Raw genomic sequence first — 18,903 nt, forward strand, 5'->3', positions numbered from 1 at the left:
GGGTAGTTCAGAGATATTGAGCGTCAAAGTTTTTATATTCCATTTTGTTTTGTGAGATGGAACCTTTGTATTTTATTAATTACTAACCAAAAACATTTCAACATTTAAAAAATAACACCACATTAATAAACACCTAATCGATCAGATTATGTAAAAAACAAAATTTTGACAAAAATTGAGATAGAACCTTATAATTCTAACGTCACGAAAAGCCTAGAATCAATACTAGACATTGACAGCTCTCTTATGCTTGCACAAATCATGTGATGAACACACCTGACTTACCAGAAATACCAGTCAAGCCAATTCTCCCATTAATTAAACCAATTAATTAAGTCAACTATCTTCAAATCCAAAGTTTTGGAGTAGAGAGCCAAAAGAAGACAAAATGCTTCATTGTCCTGTTACTTAGACAGGACACCCTAGATATGGAGCCAGGCTAGAATGAACCTACAGAACACAACATATTTATCCGCTTTACTTGTGTGAACGATTTTTTTTTTCTTCCCAGAAGTGTATTTCTGCAGTTGGTGACAGTGAATGGGATTGACAGTCTGTTCTTGTTTACCTGGCTAGGTGAAAGAACACAAGAGAGGATGGAGAGAGTGAACATCAATGGCTTTGATAAAGAGGGTTAGACCTACAGTGTATCCTTCACTTGTTTGCCTTGGCTTTCACTTGGGCACCCTTGGCATGGTCCAGACGTGACTGAATGTCTACAGGCTTCTCAAAGAAGCGCACGAGGACCGGCTCGTTGAGCAGGGACGCCAGGATCTGCTCAAACGAGAAGGACCACTCCACCTCCTGTGACTTAGACCTTGCCTCCAGGGTGCTGGTGGTGCCGGGGGTGTCTGACCTATTCTCTGGGGTGGTAGAGGCGTTCCCATCAGCCAGAAGCCCCTCTGAAGCAGTCTGTGCAGGGCTGGTGAGCTCCTGAGGGCTGCTGGGCTCCGCCTCCTGGAGCCTCCGCCCTACTTCCTCCATCCTCAGGAGGAGACTGGTCACACGGACCACCGCACGGTACTGAGACTCCTCCTCAGGGTCACCGTGGAACAAGTTGTAGAGAGTCTTGGAGAACTGGATGAACTGAGCCTGAGGACACAATTGGGAGACGGGTGGATGGTAAGATTTGGAAGATGATGTGTTTGTGCAGTCAGAATGTAAAATCACGGCATATTTGGATTAAAAATCAATACATGGCAAGTGAATTAAATCTGATAGAGTATAATTCATTATCTCGTATTGAGAGGCTGATCAGTTCAAGAGATAAGCCTGCATCTGACTGATTACGTATAAGAAATCGCTTTATTAGGAATAGCCCCCGTTTTCGAGGGGGTCCTATGCAACAACAATACAATAACAAGACAATTAGACAACACATTCAACAAAACAAAAAAACCAAGATTATTATTTTTAAATTATTATTATTTTATTATTATATGTACAGTATATAATATATCTATTTATTTTATTTTATTATTAATTTTCTATTGGCAATATGTGTTTGGTTGATGGGTGGGTGGATACATAGGGAAAAAGAAAAAATAGAAGGACCTTCATTCCTTATTTGTATACCCATAAGTGCTGTACTGTGTACTTTCTTCTAATAAAATATTGTTTAAAAAAAATAAAAAATAAGAATGAAATAAAATAGACAAAAACTACAGTAACAACAGGACCTATGAACCACAGAAGACATGACAAGCAAAATAACAGAACAGACAAAACTAAAACAAAAAAATCTAAATTAAAGCAAAACATAAGGAGCATACAGATGGATCTTCCAATGATTAGCAATAGAAGAATAGTAATGGTGACAGTGATACTATAAGTTATATCATGAGTGTACCTTTATAATAGATACTACCCTGGACACTGGTTTTGTTTACCTGGTTAATTCTGGGTAAATCCTTGATGCTCTCCTCTTTCTTCAGTATCTCGTCTTGCCATTGCTTCAGGTAGGCCTGCAGGTCCACTTTTCCTCTGCCTATGGAAAATGTTCTGTTCAGACACGAGTATGGCGTGTGTACAACGTGTAAGGGAATTTGGTTTCAAGCGAAATTCAAAGAGCATAGTCAAAGAGAAGACTTTGGAGAAAGCGTCACCTCTTTCAGGGCTTTTTCTTATCACACCGTCCTCTGGTAGATCGGACACTGCAAAGGAAGATTTTTTTTTGCTTTTAAATTGCCTCAAAGTAACCATACGACTTCATATCGTTCAAAATGCAGACAAATGATAAGATGTTGTTAAAAAAAGATCAAAACAAGCACAATGAAAGGAGTTAGGCCCAAAATGTGAAATTGTTAAGAGAGGAGAAGGAATACAGCAGAGCAAGCTGACCAGTCAGTCGACTGAAGTGGGAGAAGTCTTCTGTCATTGGAATAAAGTGGGGAAGTCTTTGGCCCTTTGAGTGGGAAGGACTACCTGTGAACGCTAGAAGCAATCCTCAGTGAGAGCATGCAGTATTATAGGACAGACAGCTAACACAGACCAAAGCCAACTGTTCTGAGAGAAAATATAGAAGGGCAGGATGAAATATACTGTATAGTGGAGATTAGAAGTTAGTTTAGCGGAAAGTCTTGAGAGGGTGAAGTAAATTAGCTTTTTCCAAGGAAATATTTACCAAAGCGTCAACACAGATTACAAGGCATCATAGACCAGGAATGACACGTAAACAAGGTTGACGGAGAAGTAACTCATCTAATTGACTCACCTGGTGGAAGATGAAGCTTAAACAGGAATTTCAGCTTATCTGTGAAACTGCCACTGTACACAATGTCTATGGGAAGAAAAACACAATGAGTGGGGGAAAATAGAGAGAAAGGTTGCCTGAGGGTGATCCAGGATTAGATTAGTGACACCTAGTTTACCACAGAGGTGGGGGGGTAAGGGTCAGACAAGGGGAGAGGGGTTTGTTAGAACAGGCGTTCAGGTGACCTTACCCAGAGCACAACAGAACTCCTTGAAGTTGACAAGGCCGTCCTGGTTCTCATCGATCAAACGGAAGGCCCAGAGGGAGAGGGCGTCCTTGTTGCTGCAGAGGGACCAGGGCTCCAGGAGGGAGAACAGCAGGCTGTACTGCTGGAAGCCCAGCTGGTACTGGTCCAGATAGGCCAGGCTGGGGTCGTGGTGCAGCAGGGCTGGACTGTTCATGGTCCAATAGCAGCTGAGGAAATGTTGCCTCTGGAAACAGAGGAGAATTGAAGAAATTCCCATCCCCCCAGACAGTTAACAATGTGAATATATTTTCCTATGCTATACGGTAATAAATGTTAGGTAACTGGAAACATCTTGGTGTTCTTCATTCGATCGGTGTCAGATCCTCAGAAGCTTTCACTCTGGAAGAGGAACTTTTACAGTTTCAATCTCAGTCAGTGATTGGTTAATAGAGCATCGTCTATTTTCAACACATTTCCATCTCCATGCCAGTCAGTGTTATGTGTCCACATAAGGGGGGACATTAAAGCTGAGGTGTTTTATTATGTCTTCAAAGAGGGACTGAGCGGTTTTCACCCACCTTGAACAATGCGTAAAGGCCGTCGAGCTGGGAAGCACTGAACTTGACTTCTTGTGACACCCGAAGCTGGAAAAAAGTGTCTCCATTAATCCTAAATACAATAATAATTAATAAGCAATGAAATTTTTTTTACTGAATTTTCACTTTCACGGAATGTGACACTCACAACATTTTGCTTGGTAGTGTCCTCCAAGGTTTGGATGACGTAAAGTTTGTTTCTTTTCCGCATGCTCTCGACTTCCTCTGACCGTATATCTCCGTATTTCTGGAATAAAATGACACAAGATAAAACTACTGCATGCCTCTCATTGAACATAGCACCATGAGCGCCAGAGGAGGTTCATGGGTAGCCTAGGTGGAACATACCTCATAGGCCTCTCTGATGAGATCACTGATGTCCACCTTGGGGTGGGACGTCCTGTCACTGCTGCTCACTGACGCTTGCTGCACCGTGGGAGGGAGGGGACTGTCCTTGTTGGTCACACTGTCAAAAAACCAGTCAGGGAAAACAATAAGGTTCTCACATGAAAGTCTGAATCAGGACCGGGAGCAAGTGGATGAGTTTGCAACATTGTTGCATAAATTATTTATCTGATTTGCGTTCTCACAGCCCTTTATGTAAATGAAGTAGCATACGCAATCGAAGCAACAGACGTGGTAGTTGATTGGTCCGAAATTTTTTAAATTGCCCATTCGTCCCGCTCTTATCCAGATCAACACGCATGCGCTGTTGTTTTCCTATGGACAGCCTGGGTGCGTCGTTTCTAATCTGAGCAAAACCACCCTTTTCAAGCGGAGCAAGCGTTGGTTGTTTGCTCCGGGAGCGACTTCGAATGCGCGTTCTCACCGCTCCAAATGACGCAGAGCAAAGCGAATTTGATCCTAAACTCTGATTCCAAGTGAAGAAAATGTTCTAGTGAGAACACCACCTAAAAGAAGGAACTGAAGGAGATTATTTGAATCTCGCTTCCGAAACCATAAAGAGTGATTTGTAATCGGCGACTTTAGTTGATCCCCTCAGGGCTAAATGACACATGCTGCGTCTACCTTACCTTACCTCAATGGCGCCCGTAAAAGTTCCGCCACGCACACACGCCGCTAGGGGTGTAACGGATCACAGCTGATCCTTGATCCATACGGATCGCGCCCCCCCCCCCCAAGGTTCAGCAGGCATGTGTACCGCGGTTCAATTGCAAAATGTAACCAAGTAATAATATTAGTTTAGTTAGTATTAGTATTAGTTAATCTCTCTTGTAAATCACAATGTAGAGTTGCCATGAAAAGATAGACGCGACAGTTGCATGCTTTGTTTTACTGTAAAGCACAATGATAGGTTGATAATGCAAAAAAAAAAAAAAAAAAATCTGTTGTTTACTCACTACACGTGAAGATGGGAATCCACAGCAACAAGTGTATCATGGCGAGTGCTAGTAATGTTGGCGGCGGAGAAGAACTCGAAAGGCCTCCCTCGTCATTTAAAATCCCATGTATGGGAGCACTTTGGCTTCTCTGTCAATTATAACAATGATGGAAGAAGGGTGGTCGATAAAAAAGTTACGGTGTGTAGGAATTGTGCAACGAGAAAGTCGTATGAGAGAGGCAATACGTCAAGCATGGCCACACATTTGACACAACATCACCCTGGTGTGTTGACGGGAGGCACGAAAAAGGTAGCTCGACAACTTCTGATAATGTAGCCATTTTTTGTCATACCATGTTTAAGGGAAGGTTTCACTTTATTATTTAGTTAAAAGTGGCATAAAACATGTTTATTCGTCTGCTTTAAAGAGCCCAGTGATTCACTCTCTCCTACTGCACTATAATTTAAGATGAATGTGTATTTCAGAGAATATGTAGTATATGTAGTATGCAGTAGAATATGTTATGTATATTTGACCAGTTTTGACATCTTGAATGTTTTTTGAATGTTTTTTGTTTCACACAATAAAAGTGGTGTTTTTACAGAATTCAAGGAAAAAGCAGGTTTTAGAAACAAAAAGGATCCAATCTGTGACTCAGAAACCGCGACACGATCCGATCCGTGAGTCAGGTGATCCGTTACACCCCTACACGCCGCTGAGGTAAGGGCGGATGTGTCATTTAGGCGTCAGAACCTGGTCTCTTGTTGACACTGACCTGTTGAGGATGGTGACTGCCTCGGCATCGTCGTGGCTGCTAATCAGGCCCTGGATGTTATAGTCCAGCACCGCCAGCCCCAGCTGCAAGATGGCCTTGATGCCGTCGTAGAAGAAACTGTCCACCACGTTAACGGCGCTCTCGATGGGCAAGACGCTGATGAACAGAGTGAGGAACCAGGACAGAGAGACAGACGAGAAGAAGGTCAGGTCTGTCATGTGTTCCGTCAGCTGCGAGAGCTGCGCTCGGATCAGCTCCTCAAACACGGCCTGGTCCACCAGCGCACCTGAGGAAACACAAGACACAGGTTATCACTCAGCCATTCCCAGCAACACAAGGCCCAAATGGCAGTCGGAACATAATTGCAGTCAACACACTGACACGTGTGTGTGTGTGTGTGTGTGTGTAAAACATTTTCAAATTGGAGGAATGTCGGTCGTCTTTACTTTGTAATAGACACAATAAGAAACAGTACACAATAAGAAACAGTAAGGTCTTTTTTTGCTCTGCTCAACACTATTTGTTCTAGCAAACTGGGTCCCCACAGTGTTCGCTACTAAACAGTAGGAGGTTTAAAATCAAACGTGTGTGACACGACCCCTCACCGATGATCCTGTGGTTGAAGTAGTCAGGCAACATCCTCTCACACACGGCCACCAGCAGCCAGAAGGCCTCTTCCTCTTTGGCGTAGAGTAACAGCACCGACGTCAGGATGTTCATGGCCTTCACAACAGACAGGTCAGGAGACGGGTAAGGATGGGCTTTTTTTGTGTGGATGTTTGGAGTTTTTTTTTTTTTTAATAGACAGAGGGGGGTTAATATAAGGGGTTTAACACCACGTGAGTTTAGAATTATAAGGTTCTATCTCCGTTTAGGGTAGTTCAGAGATATTGAGCGTCAACGTTTTTACATTCCATTGTGAGATGGAACCTTTGTATTTTATGAATTACTAACTCAAACATGTCAAAAAAATTTAAATAACACCAAACAGGCATTAATAAACACCTAATGGATCAGATTATGTAAAAAAACTCAATTTTGACAAAAATGGAGATAGAACCTTATAATTCTAACGTCACGACCAGCCTCGTACCTGGCAGTAGCCGATTTTGGGGTTCCTGTAGGCGTAAGCGGTGAGGACTCGCCGGAGGGCGGAGATGCCCGTGTCACTCTGGAAGGCCGGGTGCTCGGGGAGGGAACGGTGCAGGTCTTTCTCTATCTCGTCTGTGGCCAGGGTGCTGGTGCCCAGGGACTGCTCCACCAGCTCTGTGTAGTAGCCTGGGTGAGTGGCCATGTCATTTACTGCACCTGCAGAAGGCCAAACAGCACACACCACGTTCAAATACCAAACTATGCCACAATAATGCCAAAATCATGCCACTGCATTTCGTTGTCTGGTACTTGTACTCTGCAATGACAATAAAGTTGAATCTAAAGTCATCTAATACAACCTGTTCAGATCCCACAACTGATTGTAATTCCCTCATGGTGTCATCTTTAACAGCTTTCACAAACACAATCCGTTCTGCTGTCGTTCAGAGACTTAAAGAACCGTGAAAGATCCATACACAACTAGGGATGGGAATGGAGAACCGGTTCCAAATTGTTTGATGCATCGGAATCGTACGCCTCCGAGGTTATCTATTCCTCCTCGACCCGTCCGACTCTGCTAGACTGACCACCTGCAGCCATGACCGGGTGAGCATGGCAGCCATTCAGCCACCTGACTTGATTGGCTAGCCATATCAACTTATATTCAAAATCCCACACATTTCCACTGTAATTCATTCTATATAGCAATTTTAATTCACCCATATACAATAATTCATTCATAAAATATGGCTTAATTTCACAAAGAACATTGCTAATTGTAAAATCTGTAAAATTATAATTTCAAGTAAGAGTGGAAACAGCAGCAATGTTACATCTTTCGAGGCAACATGGGCTAAAATTACAGGAATTACATGTTTTTGACAGGCACGAGTGCCACTGCTTCCCAAGCGAGCAACATGTCCGTTACTGAGGGTAAATATCCTATGCTAATATTAGCTCGGCAGATTTCTTTCTTTGACTAAGAAACTCTAATTGATAACGAATGCTGTACAAATATTCTCCCATTTCATCCATTTTAGACAATGACAGACTTGCTACAGATCCTCCCAGAGAAAGCAGACATGCACATTTTTCTGCAGAAGAATTGTTGAGTTTATCAGTTTTATATTTGTTTACAAAGTTATATGCTTTAAAGAAAAGGAACATTACATTTATTTTCCATTATATGTCATGTTCAGATATTATACATCTGTGTTGACACTGAAAACCTGTGTACTTTTTTTCCACACACAGAAAATGTATCAGGAATCGATAAAGAATTGACCCGATATGCAGAATCAATAATGGAATCGGTATCAATGGTAAATGGACTGCACTTAGATAGCGCCTTTTTTGCTCCAAAGCGCTTTACAATGGCCTCTCATTCACCCATTCACACACCCATTCACACACCAATGGCGGCAAGCTGCCATGCAAGGCGCTGGTCCGCTCACTGCGAGCAATTTTGGGGTTCAGTGTCTTGCCCAAGGACACTTCGACATGTGGGCTGCCGGGGCTCGAACCGCCAACCAGCCAACCTTGCGATCATTAGACGCCAGCTCGACCTCCTGCGCCACAGCCGCCCCACTATGCCTATGTCTGCATGTATCCATGTATGAGGCTAATGTGCCGTACTGTATGTCATTTCACACTGCTTTGCCCAGTACCGTTTCCCTGGGAGGGATAAGTACAGTCCTACAGGGGTGTGAGGTTAATGTACTGTAGGAGCAGAACACAATTCATGTTCACTGTAACTGACACTTTCACTGCAGTGCTCTCCAATGTGTATCTAATGTATAAAGGAAAGGGCAAGACCTCCCAAGTTATAACTAGACATTTTGCTGCTCAGCTAGTGTGGTGGGCGGTGAGGAGAAAACCTAGCCCTGACTGAGTCGATGCTTGTAGTTTTTTCCCTGGTGCTTAATGATGACAGATCACCTGTTGCGTCCGCAGGGGCGTTCTTCCTCTACTCGAGCCTGGCTCTGCTGGGTACCCTCTTCATCTACGGCTGCCTGCCTGAGACCAAAGGCCGGAGGCTGGAGGAGATAGAGTGCCTGTTCGAGAGCCAGCTCTGCTCCTGCGGCGTCACAGACTCAGACGAGGGGCGGCAGGTGGAGTACATCAGGGTTAAAGGAAGCAACTACCACCTCTCTGACAACGACGCATCTGATGTGGAGTAGCGTAGCCTAGCCTAGCCTAGCCTAGTGTCTATGATGTTGGCCATCCTAGAAACACCCATTTTCTCTGCTTGGTGACTCAGAGCCCCTTCATGTTGTCCCATCCCCCTAGCCTACAACCTCACAGAATTCTCATATCTTTTGGTTTGCTTCTCAATCAGGTTAGGTTACCTCTTATCCACCTGCTTCTGATCAACACGTCTGCATACATACAATACAGTTCATTAGGACTTTTCATTTGTGAGGTAGACCAACAGGATTAGCAAAACAATTGCCTTTTTCCTACAACATGAGAAGATAATTATACTCTTTGATTAAAGACAAAACCGTAGTGTAGTGCACCAAATGTCCACTGAATGGGACATAACATTTGTTCAGATCAGAGGGGGTTGTGATATATTCAGTGTTGATACCAGTATGCCTTTCTATATGAACCACATCTCAGTAAAACTGTTGTCTCAGCTTGTAGCATCACAAACGGGTTGTCAGTCACTTGGTCTTTGTCCGAAGAAGTTGTCTTGCTTTGGTATGGTTTTACTTTGTTAATTAGCTACATTAGCACCTGACTCTACAGTATGTCGTCCTTAGTAGGCCAAAAGCTTGGGTTGTACAGCAATGTATTCCAGTCTATGTTACCCAAGACATTGACGCCAGTTTTGAAGTGACATTATGAAGGAGTTGACTAATGGCCATGGTTAGCCTTTTAAATTTCAGAACATTACGTTGATAGTGTATAGTCTAGCCACCTGGGTTTCTGCTCGTTGTCCATCAGAGAAAAAAAACGACCCTCATCAGTGAAATGGCCAGTATGTTAATGCCATGTAACACACGCAGTTGCTTTTTTAAACGTGTATTTCTTTCAAAAATAATGTTGGAATGTCGTATTTTCTCCACATTTTACTTTCGTCTTCCTCCATAGCCTTATGTACAAATCGCAAATCCATATCACTCATGTGGAAGAGTTGGATTATCATATTCTCAAAAGTCGAGGAGTACTGTACTTGCCGACGTCGTTTTATATGATATTGTAAAACTTTGTGAGGTTACACCTTGTTAGTCAAGTACACATAATGTGTGTGTGTGTAGCAGAGACTACTGAAAGTAGAGGACATAATAACAATACAGAGATTAAAGTATGTGTATTATCTGTGATGAAACAAAAATAGATAGCAATTGAATTAGATAACGTTTTCCTTTACTGAAATCACAGCTACACAAAGTTATGATGCTGTTCTTATGGCCTGTGACCTACAGGTGCTCACTCCAGTCCTTGTGTTACAACCTGTCTGTTTGATGACTGTTAATGCAGACAGGTTCCCTATAGTTCTCAGTAATGAGTGTTTTTAGTTTACGGTTGATCCCTGTTGATTGTCAGTTCATTAGAATAGAATGAGAGTATTTCACTTTTTGACCAGACAGAAGAGATGGTAGAAAGACTCAACCAGAGGTTCACTGGAGGACAGATGTCTTCCCCTTTATCATCATAGACTAGTTTTATAGAGAGTGCTTTATTGCAATCACCTTCATTGACGTGACATTGCCGTTATGTAAAACAGAATTGTATATGGAATATTGTGTCAACCAGATATTTGATGTATTGTAATTTTAGAATGCACTTTGATTAAGGAAAGACGCTCAACCCTTGACAACCCATTGTGTTATATATTGCCTTTGCTTTAATTCCAAATGGGGACATCCAACGTGTGTTTATGGTGAATGGGTGCAATCTTTTCTATGTGAAACAATTAAATGCAGTGTTTCTACAGTTTATGAAGAACTAGTAAAGAAAAACAAATAGATTTATCAGTGCTGTAAAGTACATTTGATTATTGTTGCTGTAAATGTTTTGCTAGAATTTATATTCTATAAAAACTGAATATATTCATGAAATCTTGAACACTTGAATATGTATCTGGGGAAAAATTTAAAACTAACGAATTATCTTCCAAATGTCTGGCTTTGTTTTAATTCACTTATTTTAAACCTCAGGGAGACGTTGGATAAATGTAGAACTGACACATTGTGTGTGAAAGTGTAGTGCTGACAATACCATTACAGATTAGCACATACATAGGCAAGCACATATCCTCTTTTCCTACACTTCAACATTTCTTTTCACTCCTTTTTTCTCCGCTTCAACATGAGCAGAATGTCGGCTATTTCCAGTGTTTCTGTCTCCTCAGAAAGCCTGTTAACCCAGGCCTCCTCCCTCCCCTCAGAGAGGTCTTTCACAAGAGGCAGATTCTCCACAGGGTCTTGCAGTCCTCTTTCAATGCTCTGGCTTCCATCGTCCTCAACTAAATCTGGAGGAAAATCAACAATACAAATCAAACCATTGTCAGTGGCCTCCTGCTATAAATAGTTAACTTTAACAAATGAATGCCAGCATTAAAATATCTAAGCAAACATTAACAATAATAAATGGTAATAAATAAATCCACTAATTAGCCTGATCTATTATCATCTATCAATAACACTCCAGATTTAGTTTGCACTGATTAAGAAATAACCTAGGTCAAGACAATAATGAATTTAGACAGCATGTCAAAGCTCTTGCACAGAGTCTTACACCACTGGCACGAGAGCACCTTGGTGTTTTTCTGAAATCAAAGAGAAAGCACAGCGAAAATGTTTTCTTTCATCGCATACTCATTTCAATTGTTTTTGCACATACATGTATACTGTACATATTGGATTGATAACCATTGCCCCTGCTCTGTGCATATATCGTACTGTACATATATCTTTATGGCTAGATGCCGAATGCGTGAGATCTCATTCAGGTAGAATTACGACTATTAAAGTGAAGTTCCACTGTTGTGAAATGTTTTCCTGGTTTGGGGCTGACTTTGGATGTAGTTTATTAGGTCAGAAAGTTTTTAGTGAAGTGTTGTTGCTTCCTTAGATATTAGGGGTGTAACGGTACACGTATTCGTACAGAATATTTCCAGTATGGGTCCTTCGGTTCAGTACGTGTGTGTACTGAACGAATGCAGCATTCTTTTACCCACCGCACATGCAGAACTTGTTTGTGTGTTGAAGTAAACTCAGCCAGTACGCATGCACACGCACAAGAGATGTCAAACTCATACCGGTGGTCACATGACCAACTTAAACAACATAACACTACATTACATCTGACTCCAAAAGATATTCCATGATTAATCATTGACAATGCTTTGCTCATCCCTGTGTGACAATCATATCGGATCCTTGATTCCATCAAGAATACCCAAAATGCTATTTCACCATGCCCTCACATTAAGATAAATCGGCTTGCGCGGAGTTTACCCTCATTCCAATAGCTGTATAATCCGTCTCATTAACAATGCATGTGGACATTAGACCCTAACCCTAAACTCTGTGATAACCTGGTCATGATTATGTGGTTTTGTTTGAACAGAAAATGACACACTGCAAATTCTGAACAATCACAAAACTGTTAGCAAGCACGTGAAGTTGCGGGAGTATTCAGAAACACAGCAGACCTGAAGTCTCCTGTTTGGGAGAATGACAGTTACCTACAATGACGATGGACAAAGACAGGTGGATCAGACCAAAGCTATATGCCGGCATTGTTCAACTGCAATGGGGCCAAAGCAATAAGAAACGCAATAGGTGTTTTTACAGCAGCAGACCATATTCTGTTGTTGAGAACACAGGTTCTAAACATGATCAAAGTAATCGAGCCTTGTTACGTAGTTCCCTCTCGTCCGCAGTTCAGCCAGAAAATCTTACCAGCCCTTTATAAACAAGCACAAACTACAGTTGTCCATGACTTATCCAAGGGACCTGCCATCACTCTCACGACCGATGGGTAGACATCTAGGCCCACTGATAACAGTAACTGCGCACTACATCACAAATGTAACTTTATTATACAAGTATAGTACTGTTCAAACAGAGTAAACCAAGGTTTAATAATAATGTAATAATAATACAGTTTTTCCCAATTGCTAAAACACAAAAGCCAATTCTCTAAACCAAATGACCAGTTCTCTAAACACATTTAATAAAACTAGCTCCCATTTGCCAAAACCATAAACACATTTCACATGAAGACACAATTCACAAAACACAATCCTCCTTTTCTCATAAATCTAAACACATTTTGTCTTGCTAAAACACAAGTTGCAAGTCCTTCGGTGTTCAGCTGCAGTATTCTGAGTTCGAGGTCAGTAGACCTCTCCCCCGGCTGCTGCCGAACACCAGCCCGGGTGAGGGGCCCTGGTTGGCAAACTTTGTTTCGCTTCTTGCTTTTGGCAGTCATTAGCTACTTACGGGGGGCACCACGAGAAGGTGTTTGCCACGCCACATCAACATGCACGGATGCTGAGTGCTCTCTATTCGCTTGTCTAGCTTTAGAGACCCCACAGTCTGGCAGTCTGTGGAGGGGATTCTGAGCCAGGACATGCAGACACTAGTGGCATACTTCCGGAAATGGAGATTGAAGCTTAGCGAGGCAAAGACGGTGTCGGCTGCCTTCCACCTTAACAACAGGGAGGCTAAACGTGAGCTTAGAGTACACCTAGATGGAACTCCCCTGCCATGTTCCGCTGAGCCAATCTATCTCGGCGTGACATTGGACAGGACGCTCACGTTTCGCCGACACCTCGAGTCACTGCGCAAGAAGTTAACAGCTCGTGTGGCGTTGATGAGGCGACTGGTTGGCTCGGGCTGGGGCGCCGGCGCAAGGACCTTGCGCACGGCAGCCCTAGCCCTCGTTTATTCAACTAGTGAATACTGCGCCCCAGTATGGTGTCGCAGTGCCCACACCCGCCTCATCGACTCGCCTATAAACGAAGCCTTGCGCATTGTGACAGGATGCTTGCGTCCTACCCCCGTGGACAACCTTCCCATCCTAGCAGGCATCCAGCCCGCAGGCCTCCGCCGCATGGGAGCCACAGCACGTCTCGCCTGCCGGGCCGTGGAGCTTAATAACCATCTGCTCCATGATAGGCTCACTATAACAGCGGAGCCCTCCCGGCGTCTCAAGTCGAGACACCCATTTGTGCCTGCCGCACAGGATCTCAGGCAGCAATGCAGAAATCTCAACATCAGTGCGGCAGGATGGGCGGATTATATGTGGCGCGCGGAGTGGGAGGCTAACACCTCCAAACTCCGCGACCACATCCCAGTCGCCGGCGCTGAGCCCCTCGGGATGGACTTGCCAAGGCTATCCTGGGTGAGGCTCAATCGTCTCCGGACCGGCGTCGGGCGTTTCCGCTCATCAATGCACAGATGGGGCTTGGCCCCAAATGCGTCGTGCGAGTGTGGCGCAGAGGACCAAACCGCAGACCATATTATCCTGGATTGCCCGGTGTACCACCCACCCAACGGGATGCATGGTCTGTCGGTATTAGATGATGAGACGATGACGTGGCTTCTGGAGGGGTGTCCAGAAATATAGCCCGGGTGAGCCCCTCAACCAGGTCTCGGGGTGGTAAAAGGGTAGCCCCTCGGCCCCGAGCCTGGTGGAGTGGAGAGGAAAAACAACTACCCATACGCCGAAGAAGAACAAGTTGCAAAAAACTCTGCTCAAATTCTCAAATTAAAGCTCATGTGATGCAAAATGCTTGCCACAGTCAGCAAAATGTTAACACAATGAACACACCTAGCTTCATTCATTAAACATAACGACTGAAAATGTAAGACACTTGTTGCAAATGATTGTGGTGTGTGTGTGTGTGTGTGTGTGTGTGTGTGTGTGTGTGTGTGTGGTATAGTTCCATAAATAAATAAAAAAAACATCACACCCTGAACATTGTTTTCAGTGAGTATTGTTGTGTGTAATGGATCCTCTGTAGTGTTTGCATTGAGTTGTGATGCAGTACAGTAGTGTACATGTTACGGTACATGTGGGAATACATGTACCGTGTATGTGGTATAGTTCCATAAATAAATAAATAAACATCACACCCTGAACATTGTTTTTAGTGAGTATTGTTGTGTGTAATGGATCCTCTGTAGTGTTTGCATTGAGTTGTGATACAGTACAGTAGTGTACATGTTACGGTACATGTGGGAATACGGTAGATGTGGGAAAACTAGGGTTAGGGTTAGGTGCTAGGGTGCTAGGGTTAAGGTTAGGGTTAGGGTTAAGGTTAGGGTTAGGGTTAGACATGCCAGCATGTACCAAGTCACCCTAGCACCTAACCCTAACCCTAGTTTTCCCACATGTACCATATTCCCACATGTACCGTAACATACTGTATTTTCTGTAGATTTACATACTGTTCATATGAAACACACACATCTATGAATGCCCAATACTCTACAGTGATATATTCTGAGAACAGATACTGTAAGGTTTCTAAAAATGTGCTTTGGCAGTTGTGAAAAAAAGAACATTCTCACACACTGAACATTGTGTTTTCAGTTGTTTTGTTGTAGTCTGTAATGATGCTTCAGGGTATATACAGGAATCTTGAGGTTAATTTCAATACCTTTCTAAGACTTTTTAAAGACCTTGTCAATATTTTTCCAGACCTCACCGCCACTTCGAGCTGTAACCGTTTACATCAGTGAGACCTTTAACTTAACAGTTTTAGTTTGCAATAGACTAGACCACTATCATACAACAGAATTTCCGGTTCATCTTTGTTTTTTAATAAAACGAATAAATTCACAAACTTTTACTAAAAGTTTTTAGGACTCAAACTCTTTGGACAGAGTCTAATTCAGAAAAATACCAACAAAATTCAAGACCTACAGGTGTAAATGGAAAAGGCTATCTAAGTGGGTAAAATCATTGCATGCACATACACTTGATAACCACAGCTGCAGATCAGTCAGCACACCCACCGTATCCTTCTTCTTCTTAGCTTTGTTTTCCTCAGTCTCTGGCTCCTCAGTGGAGGACTTCCTTTTGTTGGAATCAGGCTTCTCCACTACATTCTTCTGAGATTCAAGGAACGCTGAAATCAGCTCCGGACAGTCAAGGTTTTCCTCAGGCTCCCATGTGTTATCCGTACTGAAATATAAAAAAAATAAATGATCACCAAGCCAATAATTCACATTTAATTCTACAAACATAGCCCCATACCAGGGAAGCACTTCCAGGTTGTACTCACTCTGTAAATCCTTTCCATTTGAGAAAGAATTCAACCTTCCCATTGACGATGCATTGGTCCATCACCTTCTCTACAACAAACTCCTCTGGTGGCTCCTGCGTCTCCTTCTTCCCCTTTCCATTCTGCTTCTTACCCATGTTAGGCTGCAAAGCAAGAGGGGATTTCATCTTTTGAAAGAGATGAGTGATTTTAAAAGCTTGATGTGATCCATCAAAGGCTATCCTGGTTATCAATAAAACAGTTACATTTTTCATGTAAAACTTTGGTGACACCTAATGTTAGTTAGGCCTTATAGGCTATGTCCTAGGTGGAAAGTTTACACTGCCTAATAATACCTCCATCCGAAATGTTGTGTAGATAAGACCCATCATTATCGTTTCATACGTTTGTTTTGGTCAACTTTCTTTTACTGGCCGTTTGTTGCTAAGCAACGATCGTGGATAATTAATTATGGTTCCCCTCTATGCTTCGGATGCAAACGCCGCGAATCGGTGCATCATCTGGGTGATGAGCTCGAGGCCTCAGACTTTTCTATCTGGTATTCTTATTCAGGGTATATACCGGAATCTTGAGGTTAATTTCAATACCTTTCTAAGACTTTTTAAAGACCTTGTCAATATTTTTCCAGACCTCACCGCCACTTCGAGCTGTAACCGTTTACATCAGTGAGACCTTTAACTTAACAGTTTTAGTTTGCAATAGACTAGACCACTATCATACAACAGAATTTCCGGTTCATCTTTGTTTTTTTAATAAAACTAATAAATTCACAAACTTTTACTAAAGGTTTTTAGGACTCAAACTCTTTGGACAGTCTAATTCAGAAAAATACCAACAAAATTCAAGACCTCATAAAATCGGGATAAGACTTTTTAATACTTATTAAGGGTCTTGATTTTCCCAAAATTGATTTATCAACTTTTAATACTTTTCAAGACACCGCGGATACCCTGTGCTTATAGTGTTTACATTTTTGCAGGCTTTGAGCAGCTGTTTTGGTGTGAAAGTTTGAGTTTTGAAGAGAGAAGGTGTGGTTTTGTTTATGTAGCTTTAGAAAAGTGTGTTGTGTTTAGAGTTTTGGGAAAATGGAGGAAAGTTTTGTGAAATGTGTTTTAGCAATTGAGAAAAACTGTAAAATAATAATTACCCTATTGTACCGAAAACCGCGACATACACCCCTATTACTGAGTAATCATATGGGCCCCCTTCATTCAGGACACATTATTTTTCATTACATTCACTATACTATGTTGTAATACACTTTAGCATTTTGTTACAAAAACTGTATTACAGCATAACAAACAAACACATCCATGCAGAGGGATTTAGTCATAATAGGACTTGAATTGAAGTGTCTGCAAGATGTTTTGAATTGAAGTGTCCCCTGTGTGGAATACTCAACTAAAGCCTCGGTCTGGGCCAACCCATGAAAACATTTCAAAGAAGTGGAACATCCCTTTAACATCCCAGTTTTCATTCAGCTTTTGAGCCTCAAAAATATTATTTTACATGAAAGCCTATGCATGAAAGTGTTGCATATATACATTTTATCTGACTATACCTTTGCCAAACATTTCTGTTTCTTAGAAAATGTACTGTATTTCTGGACATCTTATGAGCATTTTGCATCCATTGATTTCCATAATCTCACTCTTTTGTCCATGTACGATACTCTTTCAGAGGAGCAGAAGTTCTGTGTTTACAGACTGGTGAAAAGACTTACGCCGGTGTCAGTAAAACGCCCCAGCACCAGATGGTGCTTCAAGTGTTTATTAGAATCTAGCGTCCAAGACAGTACGTTCCTTTTGTGAACTGACGGCATACAGACACTTAACCAGATGTTCAAAGACTTTGTTGGCTATATGTAACGAGAATCGGACGTTAAAGGATTAAAGACAAACATCCTCACCATCTTATAGAGCCTCAGACAGGAAGAGTTGCAGAACCTCCTCTGCTGGCCCTCATGGAGGAGGTACTCAGCCCGACAGTCAGACATGTTGATGTAGGTGCCGCAGGCGTCACAGCAGCTGGTCTTGAGGCCCTTGGTGGCCCGGAAGCGGGTGAAGCAGGCGTCACTGCAGAGGAGATGCACCGTGTTCCCGCTGCTCACTTCATGGACCATCTGAGACGGAGAAGAGAGACGTGTCAAACTCAAGGCTGAACATGATCACTGATCACAGAAATCTAGGTTTGATTAATAAAAATAAAACTCCATTATCATGTCCATCATACACTGACATACAAACTGCTCAGTACAAATCGACCAAGATGAGAAGACAGGGAAACATCTGCCACTAGGATGAAGGCATTTTAGGAGCCACTTCAGGGACAAGCCCACAATGTGACAAATATTTCACGTCACATAGACTGAGGTCAGATTGAAGCGTGCTGATCAGAAGTGGAACCAGCACGTCTTCCACAGAGGCAGCTTTATAAAGAATGTAACCTATAGCATAATCACATCATTGTTTGGTTTTGCAGCGCTTGGCATTAAAAAGCACTTACTTATTTTTTAATACATTTTATTGTACTAATTCACAAATGGCTACCAGATGGTGAGTGAAACTCAAACCAGAATAGGTATGGTTAGTGCCAGCTTTCTGAGGTAAACATAGATTTTTGACTTGTTGCAAGAACAGAAGCTGCAGACCAACTTTACTACCCAGTAATGTATGGCCATTACATTTCATGACAAAAGTACATGACCTACCCATTACTGTCCAATGTGCAAAGCAGTGATCCAGCTGTACTCATACCTGAGAGTGGTTATCATCCTAATGTGACTGGCATGCAATACACACCGACCCCTTCAGAACTCTCACCTCAATAAGTCACTGATTCAGATAAAGGGTGATTGTCGAGGTGTCTCCCAAATGTGCTCCTGTATGTTTAACCTGACAGCAGCAGT

General features: G+C 42.5%; 1 protein-coding gene across 1 annotated transcript; it reads right to left on the minus strand.

Annotated features, from left to right (window-relative positions):
- Positions 1-264: 264 nt before the first annotated feature.
- LOC308164189 (TBC1 domain family member 8B-like) lies at positions 265-7,345 on the minus strand (the record flags this gene model as incomplete). Its single annotated transcript, XM_080538333.1, has 12 exons — positions 265-1,092; positions 1,890-1,987; positions 2,106-2,153; positions 2,714-2,779; positions 2,943-3,183; positions 3,518-3,583; positions 3,684-3,782; positions 3,884-4,049; positions 5,654-5,939; positions 6,259-6,376; positions 6,747-6,961; positions 7,333-7,345. 12 exons carry the CDS (start codon positions 7,343-7,345, stop codon positions 655-657), a joined length of 1,854 nt encoding a protein of 617 aa, XP_080394459.1. The 3' UTR covers positions 265-654.
- Positions 7,346-18,903: the final 11,558 nt, after the last annotated feature.

Source organism: Nansenia antarctica, assembly GCF_963989245.1.
Source record: "Nansenia antarctica genome assembly, chromosome: 8".
In the NCBI taxonomy this organism is placed as follows: Eukaryota; Metazoa; Chordata; class Actinopteri; order Argentiniformes; family Microstomatidae; genus Nansenia; species Nansenia antarctica.